Source organism: Clinocottus analis, unplaced genomic scaffold (assembly GCF_023055335.1).
Source record: "Clinocottus analis isolate CAN_PGR_092001 unplaced genomic scaffold, fCliAna1.0.p SCAF_3, whole genome shotgun sequence".
NCBI lineage: Eukaryota > Metazoa > Chordata > Actinopteri > Perciformes > Cottidae > Clinocottus > Clinocottus analis.
In genome coordinates this window covers 21,665,477-21,689,012 of record NW_027176042.1, presented here as the reverse complement: position 1 = coordinate 21,689,012, position 23,536 = coordinate 21,665,477, and the positions used below count along the sequence as shown (strand labels likewise).

General features: G+C 48.2%; 3 protein-coding genes across 5 annotated transcripts in view; 1 reads left to right on the top strand and 2 right to left on the bottom strand.

The window, feature by feature from the left end:
- matn4 (matrilin 4) overlaps window positions 1–6,442 on the bottom strand; it is a 14,582-nt gene extending 8,140 nt beyond the window's left edge. The window contains exons 1-5 of the mRNA XM_068593909.1: window positions 6,373–6,442; window positions 2,098–2,218; window positions 731–906; window positions 487–642; window positions 32–263 (exon numbers count right to left, since the gene is read on the bottom strand). Coding sequence (XP_068450010.1) covers window positions 32–263; window positions 487–642; window positions 731–906; window positions 2,098–2,185 — 652 coding nt within the window. The 5' untranslated portion in view covers window positions 2,186–2,218; window positions 6,373–6,442. The remainder of the gene's footprint in view (window positions 1–31; window positions 264–486; window positions 643–730; window positions 907–2,097; window positions 2,219–6,372) is intronic.
- rbpjl (recombination signal binding protein for immunoglobulin kappa J region-like) lies at window positions 4,413–13,252 on the top strand. The gene is made up of 12 exons (XM_068593776.1): window positions 4,413–4,476; window positions 6,305–6,422; window positions 8,039–8,170; window positions 8,308–8,378; window positions 8,479–8,597; window positions 8,691–8,865; window positions 8,979–9,116; window positions 10,015–10,127; window positions 11,537–11,677; window positions 11,765–11,920; window positions 12,042–12,145; window positions 12,952–13,252. Exons 1-12 carry the CDS (start codon window positions 4,413–4,415, stop codon window positions 13,250–13,252), a joined length of 1,632 nt encoding a protein of 543 aa, XP_068449877.1.
- A 6,052-nt stretch (window positions 13,253–19,304) lies between these two features.
- Window positions 19,305–23,520, bottom strand: tmem74b (transmembrane protein 74B). 3 transcript variants are annotated; one of them, XM_068594537.1, is made up of 3 exons: window positions 23,432–23,520; window positions 21,969–22,207; window positions 19,305–21,547 (listed from the first exon to the last, which is right to left on the bottom strand). In XM_068594537.1, exons 2-3 carry the CDS (start codon window positions 22,167–22,169, stop codon window positions 20,861–20,863), a joined length of 888 nt encoding a protein of 295 aa, XP_068450638.1. In that variant the 5' UTR covers window positions 22,170–22,207; window positions 23,432–23,520; the 3' UTR covers window positions 19,305–20,860. The 3 variants fall into 3 exon arrangements, with proteins under 3 accessions (XP_068450638.1, XP_068450640.1, XP_068450639.1); XM_068594539.1 differs by having other exon boundaries at window positions 23,223–23,463; XM_068594538.1 differs by lacking the exon at window positions 23,432–23,520 and having other exon boundaries at window positions 21,969–22,988.
- Window positions 23,521–23,536: the final 16 nt, after the last annotated feature.

Sequence of the window (23,536 nt, the reverse complement as noted above, 5' to 3'; positions counted from 1 at the left end):
AGCCACGAGGCTTTGGGCGTGTGTGTCTCACCGCAGAGCTTGTCCTGGAACTGCAATCCAAACTGGTGAATGAGGTCGAAGGACTCCACCAGGAAGACGTGGTCCTCGAAGGGCGGGGACGCCATGGCCCTGAGCGACGCCATGTCGGCCCGGGCCACGCCCACGGCGAAGATCTCGATGCCCTTCTCTCGGGCCTCGGCCGCCACCTCCGCCACGCGGTCCTGAGGACGGCCGTCCGTCACGATCACGACCACGTTGGGCACCTGAAGGGAGAGACAAGGTCCGGATCAGAGCTCGGGTGGCGTCGGGTTCGAATCCTGAGTCGTCAACAACACAGAGCTTTTCTGAATCTATCAGAAGGGTTTCTGCATTAAATCAGAATTTAAGATGAAAGGATCTTTAGGAGGGAAGTTGCATCTCATAGTCCAGCACAAACAAGTCCGGGAGGTGAACCCGGGCCCCGAGCGGGTCGCGGCGCCGCGGTACCTTCGGCCGGTCTCCCTCCTCGGAGGTGAACGCGCTCATCACGTATCGAATGGCGAGTCCGGTCATGGTGCCCTGAGCCAGGGGCACGATCTGATTGATGCCCGTCACCATGGCCTCCAGCTTGCCGTGGCTCTTCAGCGAGAACTCAGTGCGGACCTGCAGACAAGAGCGTCATCTTCGTCATCATCCTCGTCCTCAGGAGGAACACAGAACAGGGCGTGAATGAAAGACCCGGTCCCGGTACCTGGCTGGAGTACTGGACCACGCCCACGCGGGTGGCGTTGAGGCCGATGTCCAGCGTGCTGAGGATGTCGATCATGAACTTCCTCATCGTCTCAAACTCGTGCGGCCGGACGCTGCGGGAGCTGTCGATGAGGAAGACCAGGTCCACCGGGCCCGACTTACACTTCTGCTCTGGACCTGAGCGGAGGAAGCAGAACCTTCAGCGAGGAGGAAGCAGAACCTTCAGCGAGGAGGAAGAGCTTCCTCTCAGGAGCAAATGATTCTCACAGGACATTAATATGACATCTGGACCATTAATCTGACCTCTAGACCATTAATCTGACCTCTCGACCATTAATCTGACCTCTGGGACATTAATCTGACCCCTGGACCAATAATCTGACCTCTGGACCATTAATCTGACCTCTGGGACATTAATCTGACCTCATAATGATTGAACCTCCTGGTATGCCACATAATTCACACAATTGTGAAGAAAAAACATTCACTCTTTATCGTTTAAATACGTAAAATGTGTATTTTTTAAGTCTTTCCTGTTTGATAGTCGTTGTTGATGTTGTTGTTGTTCTATTGACATGAGAACTAACGACAGCACATCTGCTTTATCCTGTAAGAAAGTTGTTTTTCTGCTCAGTGAGCATCTGTTTTATGAATCTCTGACAAACCACTTCTGGAGTACGCAGGTGAGGAGGGGTGTGTGTGTCTATGTGTGTGTGTGTGTGTGTGTGTGTGTGTGTGTGTGTGTGTGTGTGTCTCAGACTTCAGGACTAAACGTTGCAGCAGACTCTTTGTGGTTTCAGGAATCTTTGGTTTCAAACAGACTTCTTCTGAACATAATAGAATATAATAGACACATACATCAGACATTCACTTCCCGGTGCCCTTTAACCCCTGTGCCACCGGGGCCACGCCCCTTCTTTTAAAGGACCCCGTGAATTTGGTTCTCTTCGTCCCCTACAACAATATTAATAATCAGGTGAACCATGTGGACCTCCAGCTGCAGACCGGACCACATACAGGGTCCAGGTCTGGTTCTGGACCAGCTGGTGGGTTCATTTGCTGTCAAATGTTTACAGACTTTACTAGTTTAAATAGAGGGTCAAGACTTTATGAGAGTTTAATAGTTTGAATAGTTTAATTTGTTATTGTAGTTGAATCTGAAAGGGCAGAGACTTGGTGAGACGGGATCAGGTCTTGGTCCTGGTGGTTTACAGGAGGCCTTCAGGAACAGACTAAACTGTTCCAGACCAACAGGATGAACTCAAGCAGGTTCTGATGTTCTGCGTGTCTGCGTTCTCAACCAAACCCGTCTGTCTTTGTCTTTGTCTCTGAACAGGTCTTTGTCTTTGTTCCAGGGGAAACACTGACCTGCTTTGGGTCGGGCGGCGGCGAGGACGGCCAGACTCATCAGGATGAAGCTACTCAGCGGCCTCATCTTCATCCTCGTCCTCCTCATCCTGGAACAGACGGCAGCTGGAACCGGGTCGACCTGTGAGGACGGAGACAGACAGGAATGCTGAGAGATCACGTGATGTCATTATTGTTATTGTTACGAGACCACAAAGTGCTTTGCGTTAAAGGTTTAATGTGACGTCATCGAGGCTTCATGTCTTCATGTGGAGCTAAACTTCAAGAAAAAGAAGAAGAAGAAGATAATAAAGTCTCTTTATGCAGCGAGGCAACTGTATTCATACGACGACGACAACATATAACATTAAACACATGGTAGACTCCCCCTGAGACGCTGTCCTCATCACCTCCAGCAGGACGGACAAAGAAATGTCACGTCTTGAACTTGAGCATGAACACATCCATGTTATATTCATGAACCATAAAAACCTGAAGGGACCTTAACCAAAGACACATGACGATGCTTCTTCAGAAGCTTCTCTGACTTCCTGTCGACTTCTGAACTCCAACACAAGCGTCCTTATTTAGCTTTTCATGAACAAGAACAAGTAGTTTTGTTTTAATTAAACTGTGTCCGTTTGTTACGAGTAAAACAAATATATAGATGTCCTTTTATTAATAATTTCCTGTTGGTGCGTCAGACGGTTTTAAAGAAAAGAAACCAGAGTCTGTGTGTGTGTGTGTGGGTGTGTGTGTGTGTGTATGTGTGTGTGTGTGTGTGTGTGTGTGTGTGTGTGTGTGTGTGGGAGCGGGGGTGACAAAGACTCCTCAGTATGACTTCCTGTACCCCCTCCTCCTTCCAACACACACCTTTTCCTGTCTCCCTCACTGAACTACAATCTACTACCATCATGCTGCTACTGAGCACGTGCACCAGTTAGTCACACACACACACATACATACACTCTCACACACACACACACACACACACACACACACACACACACGTATAACTGTCCACAAAGAGAATCATTGATTTCTCTGCTGAAGCTGTTAAAAAGCTGAATAAAGTTTTGATTTCTTTCACTGAACAACTCTCCTCGCTCGCCCCCCAGCTCGCTAGTTTGACTCTCTCTCTTTCTAAAAGAGTCAGAAGTCACCTTAACTTTGTGTAATCAGACAATGAAAGAAACGTAAATATATACAGTACTTCCTTCTTTGAGGACTGAAGCCGATGAAGGTTCCTGGACTCACATAAAGCCTCCGGTCAGAGAGTCTGAGGCTTGAGAGTCAGAGAGTCTGAGGCTTCAGGGTCAGAGAGTGTGAGGCTTGAGAGTCAGAGAGTCTGAGGCTTCAGGGTCAGAGAGTCAGAGGCTTCAGGGTCAGAGAGTCTGAGGCTTGAGGGTCAGAGAGTCTGAGGCTTCAGGGTCAGAGAGTCAGAGGCTTCAGGGTCAGAGAGTCAGAGGCTTGAGGGTCAGAGAGTCTGAGGCTTCAGGGTCAGAGAGTCTGAGGCTTCAGGGTCAGAGAGTCTGAGGCTTCAGGGTCAGAGAGTCTGAGGCTTCAGGGTCAGAGAGTCTGAGGCTTCAGGGTCAGAGAGTCTGAGGCTTCAGGGTCAGCGAACGTCTGTATGGATCGCACACATCGGCAGTTTCTTTCAGACAGGCGTAAATAACAACACGTGGAAAGAATAAAAACACGTCGCCTTTTGAACCAATCAGAAGAGAGGAAACAAACTGCCTCTGAGAAGAAAGGTGTGTGTGAGAAACCTGCCACCCGGCAACAGGTGATTATCTCCCTATACACACACACACACACACGCACACACACAACGTACACACACACACACACACACACACACACACAGTGGTCAGATAACAGATCCAGGATGGAGGGCAAACATGAACAGACACAAACAGCCTCTCTTACTGTAGGCTGACTGTACGTTGAGCTGGTCTTACTGGTCTCACTGGTCTTGCTGGTCTTCCTGGTTGGTGGACCGTCGTCTTTTTATTTTTACCGAGCTGGTGTTTTTTTATGCGTGAGGATGAGGAAGATGTGACACCCCTGCGCTTCAGAGGAACATCTGGAACGTCTGGGGGATCTGAGCCGAGCGGCTGCAGGACAGCAGGCCCCCGTCAGGCCGGTGGAACCAGAGCACGAAGGACGGCTCTGTGTCTCTGGGTCGGGTCCCGCAGACCCATCAGACCTCCAGCACAAACCCTTTTTTATTTCTGCCGGTTTGTTTGGGTTCTACTCCCACGTGACTCGTCTCTACAGGGCCGTCAAGTCAATGGACCCGAGGAGCTCCGCCTCCTAACGTCAGCGGAGACGCCATGGACCCGGACCCGCTGGACCCGCTGGACGTCGGAGCGGAGACGCGGTGTCCCGGGGTCGACGGTGAGAGACACGAAATGTTACCGTGAAACACAAAGATGATGTTTGTGCCTTTAAAATCATTAGAATAATGGATTATATATATACATATATATATATATATATATATATATATATATATATATATATATATATATATATATATATATATATATATATATATATATATATATATATATAATAAGCGTTCAAAAGTCAGACGTCTATGCTTCATGTGTTAAAGCTGCATTCTCTCTCTTGGCCACCAGGGGGCGATTCCTCTGGTAGCAAAGCAGTGAGACAGGCCTGGAGTTAGTTTTGAGTGACAGCTGGAGATCACACAGCTCTTCTGTCAGAGATTCAGATTAGAGCCAGATGTTCCCTAGAAAACTGTCTCACTGCAGGGCTGTCTGTCTGCCTGTCTGTCTCTCGAGACGGATAGATAGATTTTGGGGGTTGTAGCTCATGGGGATGAGTCATGAGACACTCAACCCCTAGCTGCTCCAGGGACGCCTCACAGGGCAGCCCACTGCTCCTTAACCAAGGATGCTCACTGCTCCTTAACCAAGGATGCTCACTGCTCCTTAACCAAGGATGCACTGCTCCTTTAACAAGGATGCACTGCTCCCTAACCAAGGATGCACTGCTCCTTAACCAAGGATGCACTGCTCCTTTAACAAGGATGCTCACTGCTCCTTTAACAAGGATGCACTGCTCCTTAACCAAGGATGCTCACTGCTCCTTAAACAAGGATGCTCACTGCTCCTTTAACAAGGATGCACTGCTCCTTAAACAAGGATGCCCACTACTCCTTAAACAAGGATGCTCACTGCTCCTTTAACAAGGATGCACTGCTCCTTAACCAAGGATGACGACCACTTCTTTTTTTTTACCAAGGATGCCCACTACTCCTTTTAATAAGGATGCACTGCTCCTTCACCAAGGATAGGTCAAATGCAGAGTTTCCCCAAAGGGATTAATAAAGGATAACTCCTTTCTTGAATAAATACTTTATTAATCACCAAGGGTAAATTTGTAATTTGAGTAGCGCCTTACACAAAATAAAATATAAAAACAACACGGACGAAAGATATATACAAAATAAAATAAAGGATATATATATAGAGAGAGAGAGAGAAATACAATACAAATAACTGGAATGAAATATATGTACAGCTACAGAGTGTAATAATTTAGGTTCAATTAAATTTAACCAATAGAGCATGCAAAAGGCAAGTGTGCATGTGTGTAGTGTATATGAGGTTCGAAGTGTAAATAACATTTATGTGTGCAGTGATTAATACCTACCTACCTGTCTCACTACCTACCTGTCTCACCGTCTTCCTGCCTGAATGCTTCTGTACAGAGCATCACCTCCAGGCAACCATTGTGAACCCAGAGAATTTCTCTCTCTCTCTCTCTCTCTCTCTCTCTCTCTCTCTCTCTCTCTCTCAAACTTCTTCCCAATGAGACAAAGAAAGAGAAACGTATTATAACTTAAAAACGTATTATAACTTATAACAAATAAACATATTATTACATATGAACTTATTGTAACTTGTATTTTTAACGGGAAGTTCCTTCTCATTGTCCAACAGGAGTTGAAGTAATGTTCAGAGTTCCTGACTAAAAGCCTCTGGACGTTTTTATGATAAACAAACTCTTCTGTTACCGATTATTTCCTCAATTAACGAATGTGACGTCAGAGCACGAACCACAGAGGCCGTGACGGGTCGGTGTGCAGGGCGCAGCACAGATATCCCCCCGCAGCATCATTTTGTATCATTCCATGTTATATCATTTTCATTTCATTTCATTTTATTTCACTTCGTGCATCTTTTCCACCTGACAGAAGCGCCAGCCCACGCGGACCCGGCTCCGGTGTACGCGCCTCCTCTGTGCCCGGACCCGCTCACTCACCTGGGGACGCTGCTGGCCGGACACGACGCTGCGAGGACCGGGTGGGACAGGTGAGGCGGGGCGGTCCTCCGCGGACTGGATGCCCGTAGCGCGCGCTCAAAGCCCGGCGAGAGAGGAGCCACGCGGCGGGGCTTTCCCCAGAGAAGTCTCACCGTGTTCAGGACGAGATGCCTTCAGGGCGAGATGCGTTCAGGGCGAGATGCCTTCAGGGCGAGATGCGTTCAGGACGAGATGCGTTCAGGGCGCGGGGATCCTCTGCTCCTCTCGCGCCGGGACCTTCCTTTAGTTTAGTCAGAGGTGGAGGGATTACCGCGAGACTCCACCCACCACCCCCCAATCCTACAACCCAACCCTCCAACCCCTCCTCCTGAAACTTGAACATTGGGAAAACAGCTTGGAGGTGCCTGGAGAGGCCTGGAGTGAAGTGTGGAGAGGCCTAGAGAGAGGTTTTGAGAGGTTTAGAGAGGTTTGGCGAGATCTTGAGAGGTCTGGAGATGTTTGGAGAGGTCTAGAGAGGCCTAGAGACAGGTTTGGAGAGGTCTGGAGAGGTTTGTAGAGAAGTCTGGAGAGGTTTGGAGATATTTAGAGATGTATGGAAAGGTCTAGAGACAGGTCTGGAGAGGTCTGAATAGGTTTGGAGATGTCTGGAACAGTCGAGAGAGGTTTGAAGAAGTTTGGAGAGGTTTGGAGAGAAGTCTGTAGAGGTCTGGAAAAGTTTGGAGAGGTTTGGAGAGAAGTCTGGAGAGGTCTGGAAAAGTTTGGAGAGGTTTGGAGAGGTCTCAAGATGTTTGAAGAGGTCTGGAGAGGTGACTTTAAAGGGACTGTGAGGAACTTTTATCTGCTTCTGAATCAGTGTAGTCCTGGTCCTCTGGAGAGGTTTGGAAAGGTCTAGAGAGAACCAGAACCAACACTACCTCTTTAGTCCGCGGGGGGCACTAGAACCAACACTAAGTTAAAGTTCCTTTCAGTAACTTTAAGTATTTAACAACATTAAAGTAAACACTGACATACTTACACATCAGTGTGGTTTTGAGTTGAGGTTTTGAATGGAGTATCGTGTAGTATTACAGTGTAGTATAAGCACTTTTACTGCAGTGAAGTATCAGTATACTTCCTCCCCTTCTGGTCTAAGGTCGACTCCTGTTGAGCTCACAAACAAAAGTAATGATGATTGTAGTCCTTTAACTCTGAGCCAGAAGGCGAGCAGGAGGGGAAAGTGGCTCTTCACTTTTTTCTTTCTTCTGTCTTTCTGTGAAATACCAGAAGGTCTGAGCTCCCGACCCGCTGACCTCTGACAGGGTAAGGTCTACTTTAGACTCTGCTGGCAACCTGGTGACTGAGCACACACACAAATGCACACGCACACATGCACTCACACACATTCTTGTTAAACGTGCTATTAGCTGTTAGCCCCCTGAAGAGGAGGTCGACCCTTAGAGGGGGGGTTGTACTCCCGCTCTGTTCCTGTGTCAAGCTGCATGGGACTCAAACACAATGACAAGGAACAAAGTTCAGAACGCAGAGATGAATAACTACACTGGAGGTTCCTCTCTCTGGCGTAACTGTGGCGTTCACACAGCAAGGAGGCGTTTGCTCTGCAGTTCCACCGCTCACCACCAGGAGGAACGCTCCGTTACACACACTCATGGCATTATCGTCCAATCAGGAGCCTGGAGCTGGAGTTCCAGTGTCAGTTACTGGGAGCAACAAGGGAACCAGCGAGAGAAGCTCACGCTGACCAGAGCGTCACCATCCTGCACGCCAAGGTCGCCCAGAAGTCCTACGGCAACGAGAAAAGGTTTGCTGGCGACTAGCTTGAAATAAAAAGGGTCGATCGATCCGTAAAAGGTTTTCCGATCTACCGTCAACACATAAAGGAACACTTCATCCTTCAGATGAGCACCATGTTGCATGATGGGTGTGTTTGACCTTCAGGTTCTTCTGCCCTCCACCGTGTGTTTACATCAGCGGTGACGGATGGAGGGTCATGCAGGACCATCTGCAAGGTGAAGACCTCAAATATAGCGTTGAGAAAAAACGCTGAAGACACAGTTTGATGAATACGTCTGTTTGTTGAATAAGTCTGTTTGTTGAACTCTCCTCCAGCTGCCGGCCTCGGTGGGGACTCGGTGCCCCGGCTCTGTGGGTACATGTGCCTAGACAGCTCCGCTCAGTCTCAGGTCGACTCGTTCAAACTGGCCTTTGATGAGCAGCCGGACTCCCGGGTGAGAGGACCATGTCTTCTGTCCGTCTGTCTCCACCCGTCTCAGCGTGTCCTCGATAGAGACAGACTCAGTGTGTCCTCTGTCTCCGTCCAGCAAATGTTCGCCTCGGCCAAGTCCCTGTTCATCTCGGACCAGGACAAGAGGAAGCACTTCCGGCTGCTGCTGCGGCTCTTCCTGGGCAGACAGGAAGTGGGCTCCTTCCAGAGCCGGATGATCAAGGTCATCTCCAAGCCGTCCCAGAAGAGGCAGTCCATGAAGAACGCCGACCGTGAGTCCAGGCCGGGAGAGGGAATGGTTGCAGTGGTTGTAGTGGTTGTAATGGTGAGTGTGTGTGTGTGTGTGTGTGTGTGTGTGTGTGTGTGTGTGTGTGTGTGTGTGCAGTGTGTATCTCCTCGTGCTCCAGAGTAGCTTTGTTCAACCGCCTGCGCTCTCAGACGGTCAGCACTCGCTACCTGTCAGTAGACAGAGGAGCCTTTATCGCCAGCGCCAAGCAGTGGACCGCCTTCACCATCACACTGGGTATGCGTGCGTGCATCATATAAAGGTCATATGAAGATCATGTAAAGGTCATATGAAGGACATATGCAGCACTTATAAAGGTCATGTAAAGTTCATATAAAGAACATATGAAGATTATATAAAGGACATGCAAAGCTCATATGAAGGACACATGCAGGTCATGCAAAGGTCATATAAAGGTTATATGCAGGTCATGTAAAGGTCATATGAAGGTCAGTCTACCACAGGATTGTGTGTTTGACTTTAAAGGATAAAAGGTCATCCAACACAAACATGTGATGTTCTTCAAGAGGAACGTGAACTCTTTTTCTCCGTTCATAATCCAACTGACTCTGGGGCAGGCGGGGATCAAACCACCGACCTTGGCTTAAAATAAGAACCTTTGTTACGTTATCTAATGAAAAAACAACAGTCCTGAGCGGGTCACATGACTCTTGCTCTTCCTCTGGAACTCATACTCATGTTTCACGCTGATTACATGTCTTGTCTTTTTATGAGCAGAACAAGAAACAAACTATACTTTATAATGTATTATTATATTGTATCACAAACCCTGGGAAGCGTGTGCCTCGCATCACCTCGTTCCAAGTGCATGCTGGGAAAGATTCAGGTCCTCGCAAAGAAAATGAACATTTTGCACGTGAAGCTGTTTTCCTTCTGCAGCTCCTCCAACACGAGCCATGAATATGCTCAGTGTGAGGCCGCTTGTTGATCTAACACCGACCTCCCAGCAGCAGCTAGACCTCCGTCATTCACCGTCCACTCTCTCTCACACACACACGCACTCACACACACTTCATATAACTGCCTGTTCCTCACTCATCCCTTCAAATATCTACACGTCTTTGAGTTCAGTGTGTGTGTGTGTGTGTGTGTGTGTGTGTGTGTGTGTGTGTAGTGGAGGACCAGCGTGCTGACCAAGGAGACTTTGTGCTGAGCGAAGGCTTCATCTGTTACGGCTGTGTGGTCCAGTTAGTGTGCACCGAGTCTGGAGCTGCTCTGCCACCCATGGTAACACACACAAACACACACACGCACACACCCACCCACACACACACACACACAGATGTACAGTAGCATTCATTCTGGAGTCCATCATGAGGTACGACATCTTATCTCAGGTATTTACTGACCTGACCACTGTTGTTGTTGTTGTTGTGACCATTAAACTGTTCGAGCGCATTGCATTCTGGGATACAGTAGGCGTGGTAGTGGGCATCAGGATGATTTTAAATGATTATATTCAGTTTGAGCGATCCACCGGCCTCCTGCAGAGCACCGCGGCCACAGACGTGGAGGCGCTGACTCTCGTCCCCGCCGCTTCAAACAGGACCACATCATCTGCAAACAGCAGAGAGGCGATCCCGAGGCCCCCGGACCGAACTTCGTCCGCACCCGGCTACGCCTCAAAATCCTGTCCATTAATCCTGCTGAGTCGCTTTCTTTTCTGCGTGACAAGCGGCTCAAGGTCGGCGGACGTGGTGGAGGTCGACCAGAAGGTTCAGCTGGATCAGCAGCTGGAAACGAGTGGTGGTGGTGTGTGTGTGTGTGTGTGTGAGGGGAAGGGGTAGGGGTGTGGGGGTCGGGGGGGTTTAATGTGTTAGTACTTAGGGTGAGGGCTCAAGGTACCAGGAGTTATTCACGGTGGACACCAGCTGAGACCACCGAGCTGATCCTGTCAGCTTCCTGCAGACAGCTGCAGCGCCTCAGACTCTCTCTCTCTACTCCACATGTTGAAGGTCAACTCTCTACTTTACATGTAGAAGATAAACTCTCTCTGTTCTCTACATGTAGACGCTCTCTCCCTCTAACGATCTTCTTCGTGACGTGCATCTTTGTGTCCAGAGTGTCTTTGTGCCGTGTCATTGGCCTCAAGAGGCCTCGGGAGTGGAACCCTGGAATGTGATTGAACCTCATTTAACCTCTCCCGCCGCCTGTTTAAGGCTGCAGCCGGTCTTAAAGTACAAAAGTCCATTGGTATGGACCGTGTCAGGCCAGCTCGTTGGGAGGCATGCCAAATCCCCTCATGCGAGGTAGAGGCTCAGTGCTGGAGTCCAGCAGCACCTCTTACACCCAGACGCTTCTACGGAGTAAACTCAGGTCTCCACAGGAAACAATCTGATCAATTAACGACTGAAGCGCCGTCACTCAAGTACAGAAGCAACGTTGACTCCTCGTGTCCCTCCATGTGAAGCACGGCCCCGTCTTTACACTTCCTGGTTCACCATCGCGTGCGTTACAAAGTGCATTATTACAGGAGCCTCCAGTGGACGGACGTCCGGTTGTTTGCGTGCAGTGTGAACGTGTTGTCTCTGACCTGTCGTGGTGTGTGTGAATATATCCACGCAGATGACAGCCGTCCTCACTACAGAATGAGACGATACGGGTGTCTAAGCCTCCCGTCTGGTTTGCGTCTCCAGGTGATCCGTAAGGTCAACAAGCAGCACGCCATCTTAGACGTGGACGAGCCGGTCTCTCAGCTCCACAAGTGTGCCTTCCAGTTCAGAGACGACCCACAGACCTACCTGTGTTTGTCCAACGATGCCATCGTACTGTACCAGGTGAGACTCCCCCTCCGGCTTCGTCCTCTTGCTTCCCTTCCTCTGCTTCTCTTGTCAAACGAACCCTCGCCCTCGTCCTCCCTCCAGGCCCCGTCCGGCGCCAAAGACCCCGGCAGGGCGGTGCTCAACGACGGGTCCTGCTGGACCATCATCGGGGTGGAAGCCGTGGAGTTCACCTTCAACCAGGGACCCTCCTGCATCCAGAACCCCGTCACTCCGTTTCCTGTGATCACAGGATTAGAGGTGAAGTCAGGTGTGGAGAAGGAAGTGCATGTGATGCATTTTCACCGATTTCTATACAAACAACAAATAAATTAGTAATCCACCGTGTGTGTGTGTGCGTGTGTGTGTGTGTGTGTGTCAGGTGAACGGTGGAGGACACGTTGCCACGCTGGACGTCCACGGAGAAAACCTGAGCCCTCATCTCAAGGTGTGGTTTGGAAACATCGAAGCTGAGACGATGTTCAGGTGAGGAGAGGAAGAGGAGGAGAAGAAGAGGAGGAGAGGAAGAGGAGAAGGAAGTCAGTGTGATGGGTAAATTACTTAAAAAGAACCCATGTGAGAAGCTCTTTTAAGGAACCGATAACATCTGACACTCAACTGACCCGGTCAGAGGTTAGAGGTCAGAGGTTAGAGGTCAGAGGTCAGAGGTTAGAGGTTGGGAACCGCAGCTTTAAACTGGTTGATCTTTACAAACTGATCATGTTTTTATTCAAAGTACCTCCTGTAATTCAGCTCAGTAGAGTAAATGTACCTGAGCCGCGCCCTAGCGGGATGTGAGCCTAGCAGCTTCTGTCTGGCTTCTTCCTCTGGCAGCCAGTGTGTTTCTTTATTCATCACCGCTTCACGCCGAGGCTCCAGCTGTCAGGGAGCGCCTCATAAAAGATGTTTTTATAGCGAATTAAGTGGCACTTCTGGACAAAATCTTACGCAACCAAGCAGCTTCAACCCAAATTATGTTTCATTTGACCCAAAATATGAAAGAATTTCAATGAAGAACAGCAGACTTCATGTCTGTCTGTTTAAATACACTGATGCTCATGAGAGCAGGTTAGCTTAGCATAGCACAAACACTGGAAACGGGAAACTGTTAGCCTCTGCAGGAGGAACTCCCTCTGGTTCTCCTGCAGGAGGAAATCCCTCTGGTTCCCCTACAGAAGGAACCCCCTCTGGTTCTCCTGCAGGAGGAACCTTCTCTTGGAAGCTCCTCCTGCAGTCCAGGTGAGATGACCGGTTGTCCAGGTGTCCTCTTATATCTGTCTGTCTCCTCTCAGGTGTTCTAAGTCTCTGCTCTGCGTCGTGCCCGACATCTCGGTCTTCAGCGCCGGCTGGCGCCGCCTGAGACGCGTCACTTGCGTCCCGCTGTGTCTCGTCCGGTCAGACGGCCTGATTTACCGGACGACCTTCAGCTTCACCTTCACGCCGGAGCTGCAGCCGCCGCCCTGCGCCCGAGGAGCCGCGGCGGGAGGGAGGAGGGAGGCGGGGGAAGAGGGAGGCCAGCGGGACGACGTCCTGCTGGAGACCATCCACCAGGAGTTCACCAGGGCCAACTTCCACCTCTTCATGCAGAGCTAGCGCACCTGGGGGAGTCCGCAGGTGCACGAGGATCTCAACTCAAAGCAATCCTTTTGATGTTTTGTGGTATTTTCATGGCTTTTATTTGATAAGTATGCACTTGTTTACAACTGGACACAATAAACGCTTTTAGAACCGAGATTCCAGATGTGTACTTTTTCCTCTCGGGGTACATATAGTACTTTTTACTGTACTACATCTCAGAGGTACGTATTGTACTTTTTACTGTACTACATCTTAGAGGTACATATTGTACTTTTTATTGTACTACATCTCAGAGGTACGTATTGTATTTGGACATGTTGTACTTATTACTGTACTACATCTCAAAGTTACATGTTGTACAAACGCCAGTGAAGAAAGTGGGAGGAGCTTAAGATGGCCCAATAAATTTCAGGTTGCTGAGCTTTTGTTTTAGTCATGTGACTGCGCTGCCTGCCGTTCTGTCCCTTTGTCCCCAAAGCCCTCGTCCTTATGAAGTTATGAAGTTATTATGTTAATCCAATTATCAAAGTGTCTGGCAGCAGCCGGCCTCAACAACCCGACTCTGTTCCTGCCGTGCGTTTGATGCCGGGGAGTCGAGTCAATGCGTTTGTGGAGTTCTTTTGTTCCAAACAAGTGAAGCAGGAGATAATCGCAGCGCATGACGGGACCTCCCACGAGGAGAAAAGCCCAAACGCATCAAACCCTCAGACCAACATGCTGCTGGTGAGGAGAGAGTCCTCTCAGAGGGCTAGAGGTCACCTGGGAACAGGTAGACAGGAAGCTGTGACCTCAGGAACTCAGCAGCAGGAGACGCCCGGTGGTCAGGAAAGAACCGGAGGTAGAACCAGATTCAGATTGTGTGTTGTTCTGGGACAGACTGATCAACATCTGTAACCTCAACCTGTCTGAAACCACATGAATGGTTTGAATAAACAAAACAAACCACAAATGGATGCAAATTGGTATTGCTTTTAGACGATCTGCAAAGTTCCTTGTAAAATCCACTAAAAACCTAAAACGAGGAACTTATTTTGGGTCCTTTAACCATTAGGACCCAACACATTTACAGAGGTTTGTCCCTCATCAGCCACCAGACATCACACAGCCCTCAAGTGTCTCATAATCTAGAGGAAACCGAGCGGCATGTGTCTCTCTTCCGCCTCCTCTTTCTCCTGCTCCTCCTCCTCCTCCTCCTCCTCATTAGCAAGACAAACATGTGGGAGAGAGGAGGAAGGAGACGGCAGAAACACAAGACGTTGGTCTCAGGGCTCTAATCTCTATCATGTGGCAGAAACTTCAAACTGAGATGCTCGGGGCCGAGCCGCCACGTTTCCTCCTCCGTCCTGATGAATGAGGAGCCCCATGAAAGGACCCATTCTCTGGTTCCCATCGGAGGAACACACCTCCATTCTTCCCTCGGAGCCTCGGCCTCTCTTACATAAAGAGTTCAATGAAACCTCCGGGGTTCAGGGCTTCACCTTGAACATCTCCGAGAAGCCGTCTTTACATCGTTCCTTCTGTTTTCAAGTTTTTTAGTCAAATCATCAAAAGAAAGGCAGCTTTTCTTTCTGCAACATATTCCTTAAAACCAGTGTTTAACATCCTTTGACTCAATGTCTTAGGTTGTATAATTTATCGGTTAATTTTTCCTATATTATAGGATAGTATATTACATTATTATATTCCTAGAATAATATGGTGAAACCCTTCATGAGCTGTACAAAGCCCGGTCCGTGTCTTCACACCCCCCTCCTGCCTGTCCATCACCGTGATGCCGAGGCGCTGACATACAGGAGGAGGGTTGTGGTGAGGCAGAGCGGGTCTGGACAGTAGACTCCTTTATCCCACTGTAGTACACAAAGAGACCCGAGAGCCCGGAGAGGCCGGGCCCCTCGACCACGCCGTGAGCCCCCCCACGGTACGATATTGCTCCTGTACACGCGACCATTCTGCACTTGAATCTGATCCAGTTTAACCTCCAGCGCTGAACACTCATCCGAACGTTAAAACCCCTTCACCTCCACAGTAATTCTTGATCTTACAGGAAGCCAGTGGAGAGCAGCTAATACAGGAGTAATGTGATCTCTCTTTCGAGTCCTTGTTAATACACGAGCTGCAGCATTCTGGATCAACTAGAGAGACCAGAGGGTCTTCCAGGTTTTTATGTCTTGAGGACACACTTGAAGTTTAGCGACCTGGTGGATTTCATATGGCTTGATGGACAGATATAGTTGAGTATCATCTGCATAGCAGTGACAGTTTATGGAGTGTTTTCTGAGAATATTGCCTAAAGGATATAAGGTGAATAAAATGGGTCCAAGCACAGAACCTTGTGGAACTCCATGATGAACGTCGGTGGTCATCAAGGCTTCATCGTTTATACAAACTAAGACCGATCTGTTGAACAGGACTCAAAACCAGTTTAATGCGGTTCTTTCAACCTGAAAAACCCACAACTTTTTTTTCCTTTCTCACGAAAAAGAGAATTATGTTTATTTCTAAAACTGTGCTATCTCCTCATCCACAGTTCTGATTTGATTCATTTAAATTGTTAAGGTAGTGTAACCCTTGTGAGAAGAAACCTTACATTTAAAAAGATTGTTAAGCTTGAATAATTCTGCAAACTCCTTAAAATGACTAAGCGATTATAATGTTTCACTAAAACCTTCATTAAACCTTACAACAGCGTTTTGTCATAACCATACACCCAGACGGTTATGACACAGGGACACATCAATAGTCTGACGTCAGGACACAAGGAGACATCAGTAGCTTGACATTAGGACACCAGGAGACATCAGCAGTCTGACGTTAGGACACAAGGAGACATCAGCAGTCTGACGTTAGGACACAAGGAGACATCAGTAGATGTTAGCTGCTGAGAGAAACTCTCAAGGAGGAATCTGACCAGAATGATAATTATCAGAAGCTAACGGAGCATGTGAGGAATGAGAGGAATGCTAATGATGGTTGATTATACCCAGGTGGAGGAAAAGGAGCAGTAGGAGGAGAAGGAGGAGGAGAAAGAAGGGAAGGAGAAAGAAGAAGACAAGGAGTAGGAAGACGAGGAGGTGGTGCTACTATACTGGGAGGAGCTACCATGATAGAACCACTGATCCTCTGTATAAATAAATATCCTATATTAACATATCCTAGTTAATTTACATACTGGGGGCGTGTCCTAGTTAGTTTACATGCTGGGGCGTGTCCTAGTTCATTTACATATTGGGGGGGTGTCCTACCTCATTTACATACTGAGGTGTGTCCTAGTTAGTTTTCATGCAGGGACGTGTCCTAGTTCATTTACATACTGGGGTGTGTCCTACTTCATTTACATACTGGGTGTGTCCTAGTTGATTAACATATTGGGGCGTGTCCTAGTTAGTTTATGACTCGTCTGTGACCCCAAAAGAAGCTGAAAGATGGTAAAACGTGTGCAGAGTTGAGAGCTGTTAGGCGCTAATCATCGTATCAATATATTATAGTAATAGGTATGATAATCATATAAAACATGATGTTATTCTTGCATAGTTTGGTCACTTTTGTCCAGACATATTTCTTTGGGGATGTAGCAACAGCAACCAGGCGGCCCATGTGTCATGTGATCGATCATCCAGAAGCTTTCTGTCCACGCAACATACAGACAAGTAAATAGAGACCCACATTCCTGTGTGTGTGTGTGTGTGTGTGTGTGTGTGTGTGTGTGTGTGTGTGTGTGTGTGTGTGTGTGTGTGTGTGTGTGTGTGTTTGTGTGTGTGTGCGAGTGTGTGTGTGTGTGTGTGTGTGTGTTTATAGGGGAAGTTACCCCAGATACCCAGAGAGTCCCAGGTCATCTGGAGAGCAGAAAGTATTTACGATGCTCCTGAACGCCTCGTGCCGCAGTGTTTTTACGAGTTTACAGCAAATATCTTCAGTCAAACTGGTCTGAAACACCTGGCGTCATACCAGAGAGCAGCATGAGCCAGCGGACAGATTAGCGGACACGTTAGCTAGTGGAACCTTATCAGGTTGTTCTGGTGCTAGTGGAACCTCAATAAATGTGTGTGTGTTTGTGTGTGTGTGTGTGTGTGTGTGTTTTTATGACCGTTGACCTGCAGTGGAGCTTACAGACCTTCACATCCTCCTGCCAACCTGTGAACTGAACCTTAGGACCTCTGGGAGGACACACACACGCACACACACGCACCCACACACACACACACACACACACATACACGCACGCATGCATGCATGCATGCATGCATGCATGCACACACACAACGTTTCCGTTGGAATAAATAATCTGAACATTTGATGGAATAAAGAAGATGATTGAAGTGTCCTCACAAGTACTGTAAGATCATCCAGGAAATACATGTCGATGGTAACATATGGAGTTAATAAACTTAAATGTGTGTGCGTGTGCACGTGTGTGTGTGTGTGCGTGTGCCACTAACCTTCCTGCTGTATCCCGGTGGGTAAATGCTTCCTGCCAGGAAACAGGTTGGCTTTCAGAGTCAACACACTCACACACACACACACACACACACACACACACACACACACACACACACATATTGTATCAGGTGGTAGAAGTACTTTTATATCTTTTACTGAAGTAAAAGCATCAAAACTGACCTGTAAACACACTACCTGCATTCAATAGTTTACTAACACAACATGTACTTCAGAGTGCTGTGCTCACACACGTCATGTTACTGTAGAAACCTCATTGATTTAAAACTGTGTAACTTGTAACAACATATTTTTATATTGGGTATTAGTACTTTCACCAGAATACACACACAATTATTTGATGCACACACACACACACACACACACACACACATACACACACACACACACACACACACACACACACACACACACACACACACCTGCCTGTCGGAGGGTTAGCTCACATGACCACCCTGATGCTTCTCTATCTGACCGAACTAAAGGGCCAACAGCTGTCTCATCCTCTCTCTCTGTGTGTGTGTGTGTGTGTGTGTGTGTGTGTGTGTGTGTGTGTGTGTGTGTGTGTTTAACATGATCAGCTGTTCTTCAGATGTTTTTAAAACCATCAGCATGAACTTTAACTTCAAACAGCCTCGACATTCGTTTCAAATGAGTTTTTTTTTCATTTTGAGCTAACCATCGTTTGTTCTTTTATTCTGGTTGTAAAATGTGGATCATTAAATCAAATATAGATTATTATCCCAGTGGATGGTCTGACCCTCTGGGTCACGAAGGACTTGTGGCACTTTGCCTATAAAAGGGGAATCCGTGGCCCTGCTGGAACCAGACCTGCAGGTTGTTACAGTTTACGGTCTTCACACTGACATTATTTCACTCTGTTGACCTTGTTTGTCTCTATGTGGTCATTGTGAGTCTCTTCCCGGTAGCTTTGTGTCTCTTTTGGATGGTGAAGGCCCAGGGGCCCCTGTCACTTTGGGCCCCTGTCGCTTTGGGCCCCTGGTTCTGTCATCGGGTCCTGTGTCCTTGTTTGAAGGTCTCATAAACCAGAGAAGTTCAGCATTACAGCGCTCATTACCTCCCTGATCTCACAGCAAATGGGCCATCGGTGACATTGAGTGGTTGTTTTGAAGGGAGACCCTCTGAGGACCTGGAGGGGTCCCTGGACCCCCAAAGCTCCACAACACTGCTGCTCATACGGTTTTTATAGACTGTTGACTGAAAGGAAACGTGCAGACATTAGAAGTCAAACACATGTTTTCTGTTGAAGTCATTTGTTTCAGCCTCTGTTCTCAGTAACACTGCGCCCTCTGCTGGCCTGAACCTGAACTGAACCTGAACCTGACTACTGACTCTACTCCTGACTCTACTGCTACTGACTCTACTGCTACTGACTCTACTGCTGCTGACTCTACTGACTCTACACTGTGTGTCAGTGTGTGTCCTCTATACCGTAGATCTTTTTCTCATATGCGAATATTCGGATATGAGAACATTAAAAAATCTCTTACATTCAACTTTATTTGATTTTATATATATATATATATATATATACATATAATCCTTTAAACATGGCGTACGATTAAAAACTGTTTGCATTTTAATAATCTTTTATTCATAATTATGAAACCGTTTCGCAGCAGGAGACATTTTGTCAACAAGTGAAGAAAAGCAACAAACAACCGACAGAACAATAAACAGTTTAATGTGTGGACATTGATCTTGAAACAGGTTAAAGGGAATGTCACTTTTATTATTATATCCTATAAATATTGTACTTTACTTTAAATGTATCCGAAGAGAAGCTCCTGTAATGCAGCGACGCTTCAGATCCTAAACCTTACTGTCGCGGTCACATGAAGATTCACCTCACACACATTAACTTCTTTTCTTTTGTCTCCATAACTTCATGTTTCATTTTCTCTCAGCTTCTTTCCTCATTACACGAGTGTTCACGCTTTTATTTTGAAGGCTGAACAATGTGACCTCAGTGACATTTCATCCTGACATGAGAATAAATAAAAGAGAGACATGTTGATACAATAGTGTGTCCAAGGCGACTATTACACCATGTGACCGACATAACTGATGGTGTTGCGCAACCTCACCAATGTGTACATTCACTGAGTCTGTGTGTGTCTGTCTGTCCGTCTATGTGTGTGCGTGTGTGTGTGTCTACGTTAACCTTGGCTCACCGTACATTTTCATACATCAGAGTAATAATATTTGTGTACATCGTTTATGTTTTTACTTTTTAAGGCTTTAAGACATTAATAACATTTATTTATTATACAAATCATGAAAAGTTCAGAACTAACAGCTCAGAAGAAATCTGATTCTGTTTTCAGAGATTGAACTGGTTGTAGCATGTAGCTTGTAGCTTGTAGCATGTAGCCTGGCAGCTAGTTTCAACCAGTTTCAGGAGTCGTTCTGGTTTGTTGGGTTCATTCAAACTTTGGTTGAATATGGATTTATGGATTCATAAGACGACACGAGCTGCTGGAAGGTTTTAAAACGTCTGAAACAACATGAGGTAATCACATGAATATGTCTTTTATAAGCATAAAAAGCAGCAACATTTTTAGAAAGAAACATCATATTAAGTCATAATATTATGATAATAATGAATTATTAAAACATCATATTCATAATAATTAAATATTATTTATGACTTCCGACCTTCAGGTCGTCGTGTGCTTTTTGACGAGAAACTCTGAATAACATGAACTGCTCATGAATGTGCTCTTTGCTTCCTTCTGATGCGTCCTTCATGAGGATGCGTCCTTCATGACGTATCGGCCAGGATGCATCATCCTCACAAAAGGCGTCCTTCATGGGGACCGATGCGTCCTTCACGAGGATGCGTCCTTCATGAGGATGCGTGCTTCACGAGGATGCGTCCTTCATGAGAATGCGTCTTTCATGAGGATGCGTCCTTCACGAGGGCCGATGCGTCCTTCATGAGGGCCGATGCGTCCTTCATGAGGGCTGATGCGTCCTTTGCGAGGGCCGATGCGTCCTTCATGAGAACGCCTCCGTTGGTTAAAGCTGCGTTCAGGATGTTTGTGCTCAACGTGTGCTTCCCCTGTCAACACAAGAAAGCTCTGCACCACTTTGCGTCCGCATTTTTGACCTTGATCAGAGAGGCGGTGTGAAAAGTCAGTTGCCTCAGTGAGCAGCGGCCGAAGAGGAAGAGGAGGGGGGCGAAGCAGCAGCAGCACCAGGACTACTGCTGGGACCTGGTTCTGCTTTGGAGTCCCGGCTCGGACCAGGCTGCAAGTTATTCCGCGTCTCCGCACGCTCCACCAAAAACTCCCGCCCTCTGTCCCGGTCCTCTCCTCCTCCTCCTCCTCCTCCTCCTGCCTCTCCGGTGGCCAGCTGCTTCATCCTCAAGTGGATGGACCCGTATGTCCTCTTGGGCCGGAAGGCGGCCCGGCGGTGCCGGTGCATCTCCCCCCGGCAGATTGACACCATGAGCAGCACGGACAGGAACATGCCCCCCAGGGTGAGCAGGCCCAGGCCCGCGATGATGCACCTGTCCAGGTGCGAGCCCAGCCGGGCGTAGTGCCGCTCCAGCTTCTCCATCTGCCGGGCCGACACCGAGTCCGGGTCCACTCGGGCCTCTCGAGGGATGGTGTAGGCGATGACCACCAGCACAATGCCGCTCACCAGGAACACCAGCGCCAACACAAAGCCGTAGTCTGCAGAGCGCTCGTCAGACGGGTGGAACTCTGGGAAGTCCTGTCCGTCCTCCTGTCCTGCTCCTGCTCCTCCTGTTGCTCCTCCTACTGCTCCTGCTCCTCCTTCCTCTTCATCGTAGGACCGAGCAGAATACTCCGGATGCTGCTGCTCCGCCTGAGACAGAGAGGACACAGAAACAAAGTAGAGACATTTGCATACTTTAACACTGGTCTACTAATACCTTTGTGTACTTAAACGTAGTTAACCTTGGCGTACTTACGTTGGCGTACTTTAATCTTGTTGTACTTAAACATTGGCGTATCTAATCGTTGGCATACTTGAACATTTGCGTCCTTGAAGGTTGGCATACTTGAACCATAGCGTACTAAAACCTTGGCGTAATTGAAGTACTTGGTGTACCTAAACCTTGGTGTACTTGAAGGTTGGCATACTTGAACGTTTGCGCACTTGAACCTTGGCGTACTTGAACCTTGGCATACTTAAAACTTAGCGTACTTAAACCTTGGCGTACTTGAACCTTGTAGTTAAAGCTGGTTTTGTGCCGGGTACGCTGAAGACTAAAAGAAGACGGTACCTTGCTGCTGCAGGTTGGGGTCGGAGCTCCAGCCGGCCCCGCTCCCTGCTGGCGGAGGCCGCCCTCCTCGTCCTGCTGGTACGAGGCGTTCTCGAACCCGCGGGCGGCGCAGCCCGCTGTGGCCGGCGGCGGAGCGTGGCCTCGCCAGGCTGCGCCCCCCCGCAGCTCCCGGAGCTCCACGGCGTTGAAAGAGGACTCCATCCGTCACGCCTCCACCGGCCCGCTCCTCCTCATCCTCACTGATGAAGAGCAAATGGAAGTACAGCCTCTTTGAAACTGAAATATGAAGTGAGTTATTTACACAGTGAAATATTCAGAACCTTGACTTCATGTATAAAACACTGGATCTATACTTCAATGGCTGATAGTATCAGAGGTACACATATTATACATTTGTGTATATTAGTCTGTATGACGCGTATGTTGTCAGTATTATTATATTACACTTAATATGTTTGTATATCTTCATATTATTAATATTATATTGTCATATGTCTGTAATGAAACACTCCAAAGTAAACTCAATAGTACTGTTAGAAATACCTCTGAATGTGTACTTTTACTACTTCAGTACACAAGTACACTTGTTTATAATAAATCCTATAGACCTGAACACCATAGTACTTTATGTATTCCCTCCTCTAAACGCCATTAATGATGTCATTTCCTGTTGAGACACACACACACACACACACACACACACACACACACACACACACACACACACAGACAGACGGACACGGACACACACACACACACACACACACACACAGACACACACAAACACAAACACAAACAAACACACACAAACACATTAATCGATAGTCTCCATAAACACATTCATGTATCGATCTGATTGACAGATGATCTGACAGGTGAACCCTCGGTCGCTGTCACACCTCTGAGTTCTGGGTGTGAACCTCGCGCATGCGCAGAGCAGGCATTTCTCACCGCTTATCAATCAGAATCGGCATTGATTGCCCCTCTAACCCACCGGAGCGTCACGTGACCCGGCCTTTGTGTCCCCTCCTCGCGGTACATGACCCCTTGTCCCCGGTCCCCGGTCTCCTGTCCCCGGTCCCCGCTCACCAAGCGAGCAGGACGGGCTCCCCGCTGACCTTGTGATGCGCAAAAAAAAACAGCCCAAAAAACCTGGACCACAAGCCTCCATCTGTCCGCGTGCGCGTTCTGGACCACTAGCGTCCATCTGTCCGCGTGCCGGTGCGCGTGTCAATGCGTGAGGATAATACCAACCGTGACCGAGCGCATCGAGCGACCCGGCGCTCGGCGTCTCATCCCGGGTAAAGGAAGCTGCACGCCCCGCCCCGCTGCACCAACAGCGGGGAGCGACCATCACCTGCGGGACATCGATGACCTGCTGCGGGCATCGATCACCTGCGGGGCATCGATCACCTACTGCGGGCATCGATCACCTGCGATACTCTGCGCGTGAAGCGTCCTACCTGGGCCCGACGAGGCGACGCTGCGGCGGGGATCTGGACGCTGCTCGGCGGCCGCTGCTGGAGCCTGAGTGTGTGTGTGTGTGCGTGTGTGCGTGTGTGTGTGTG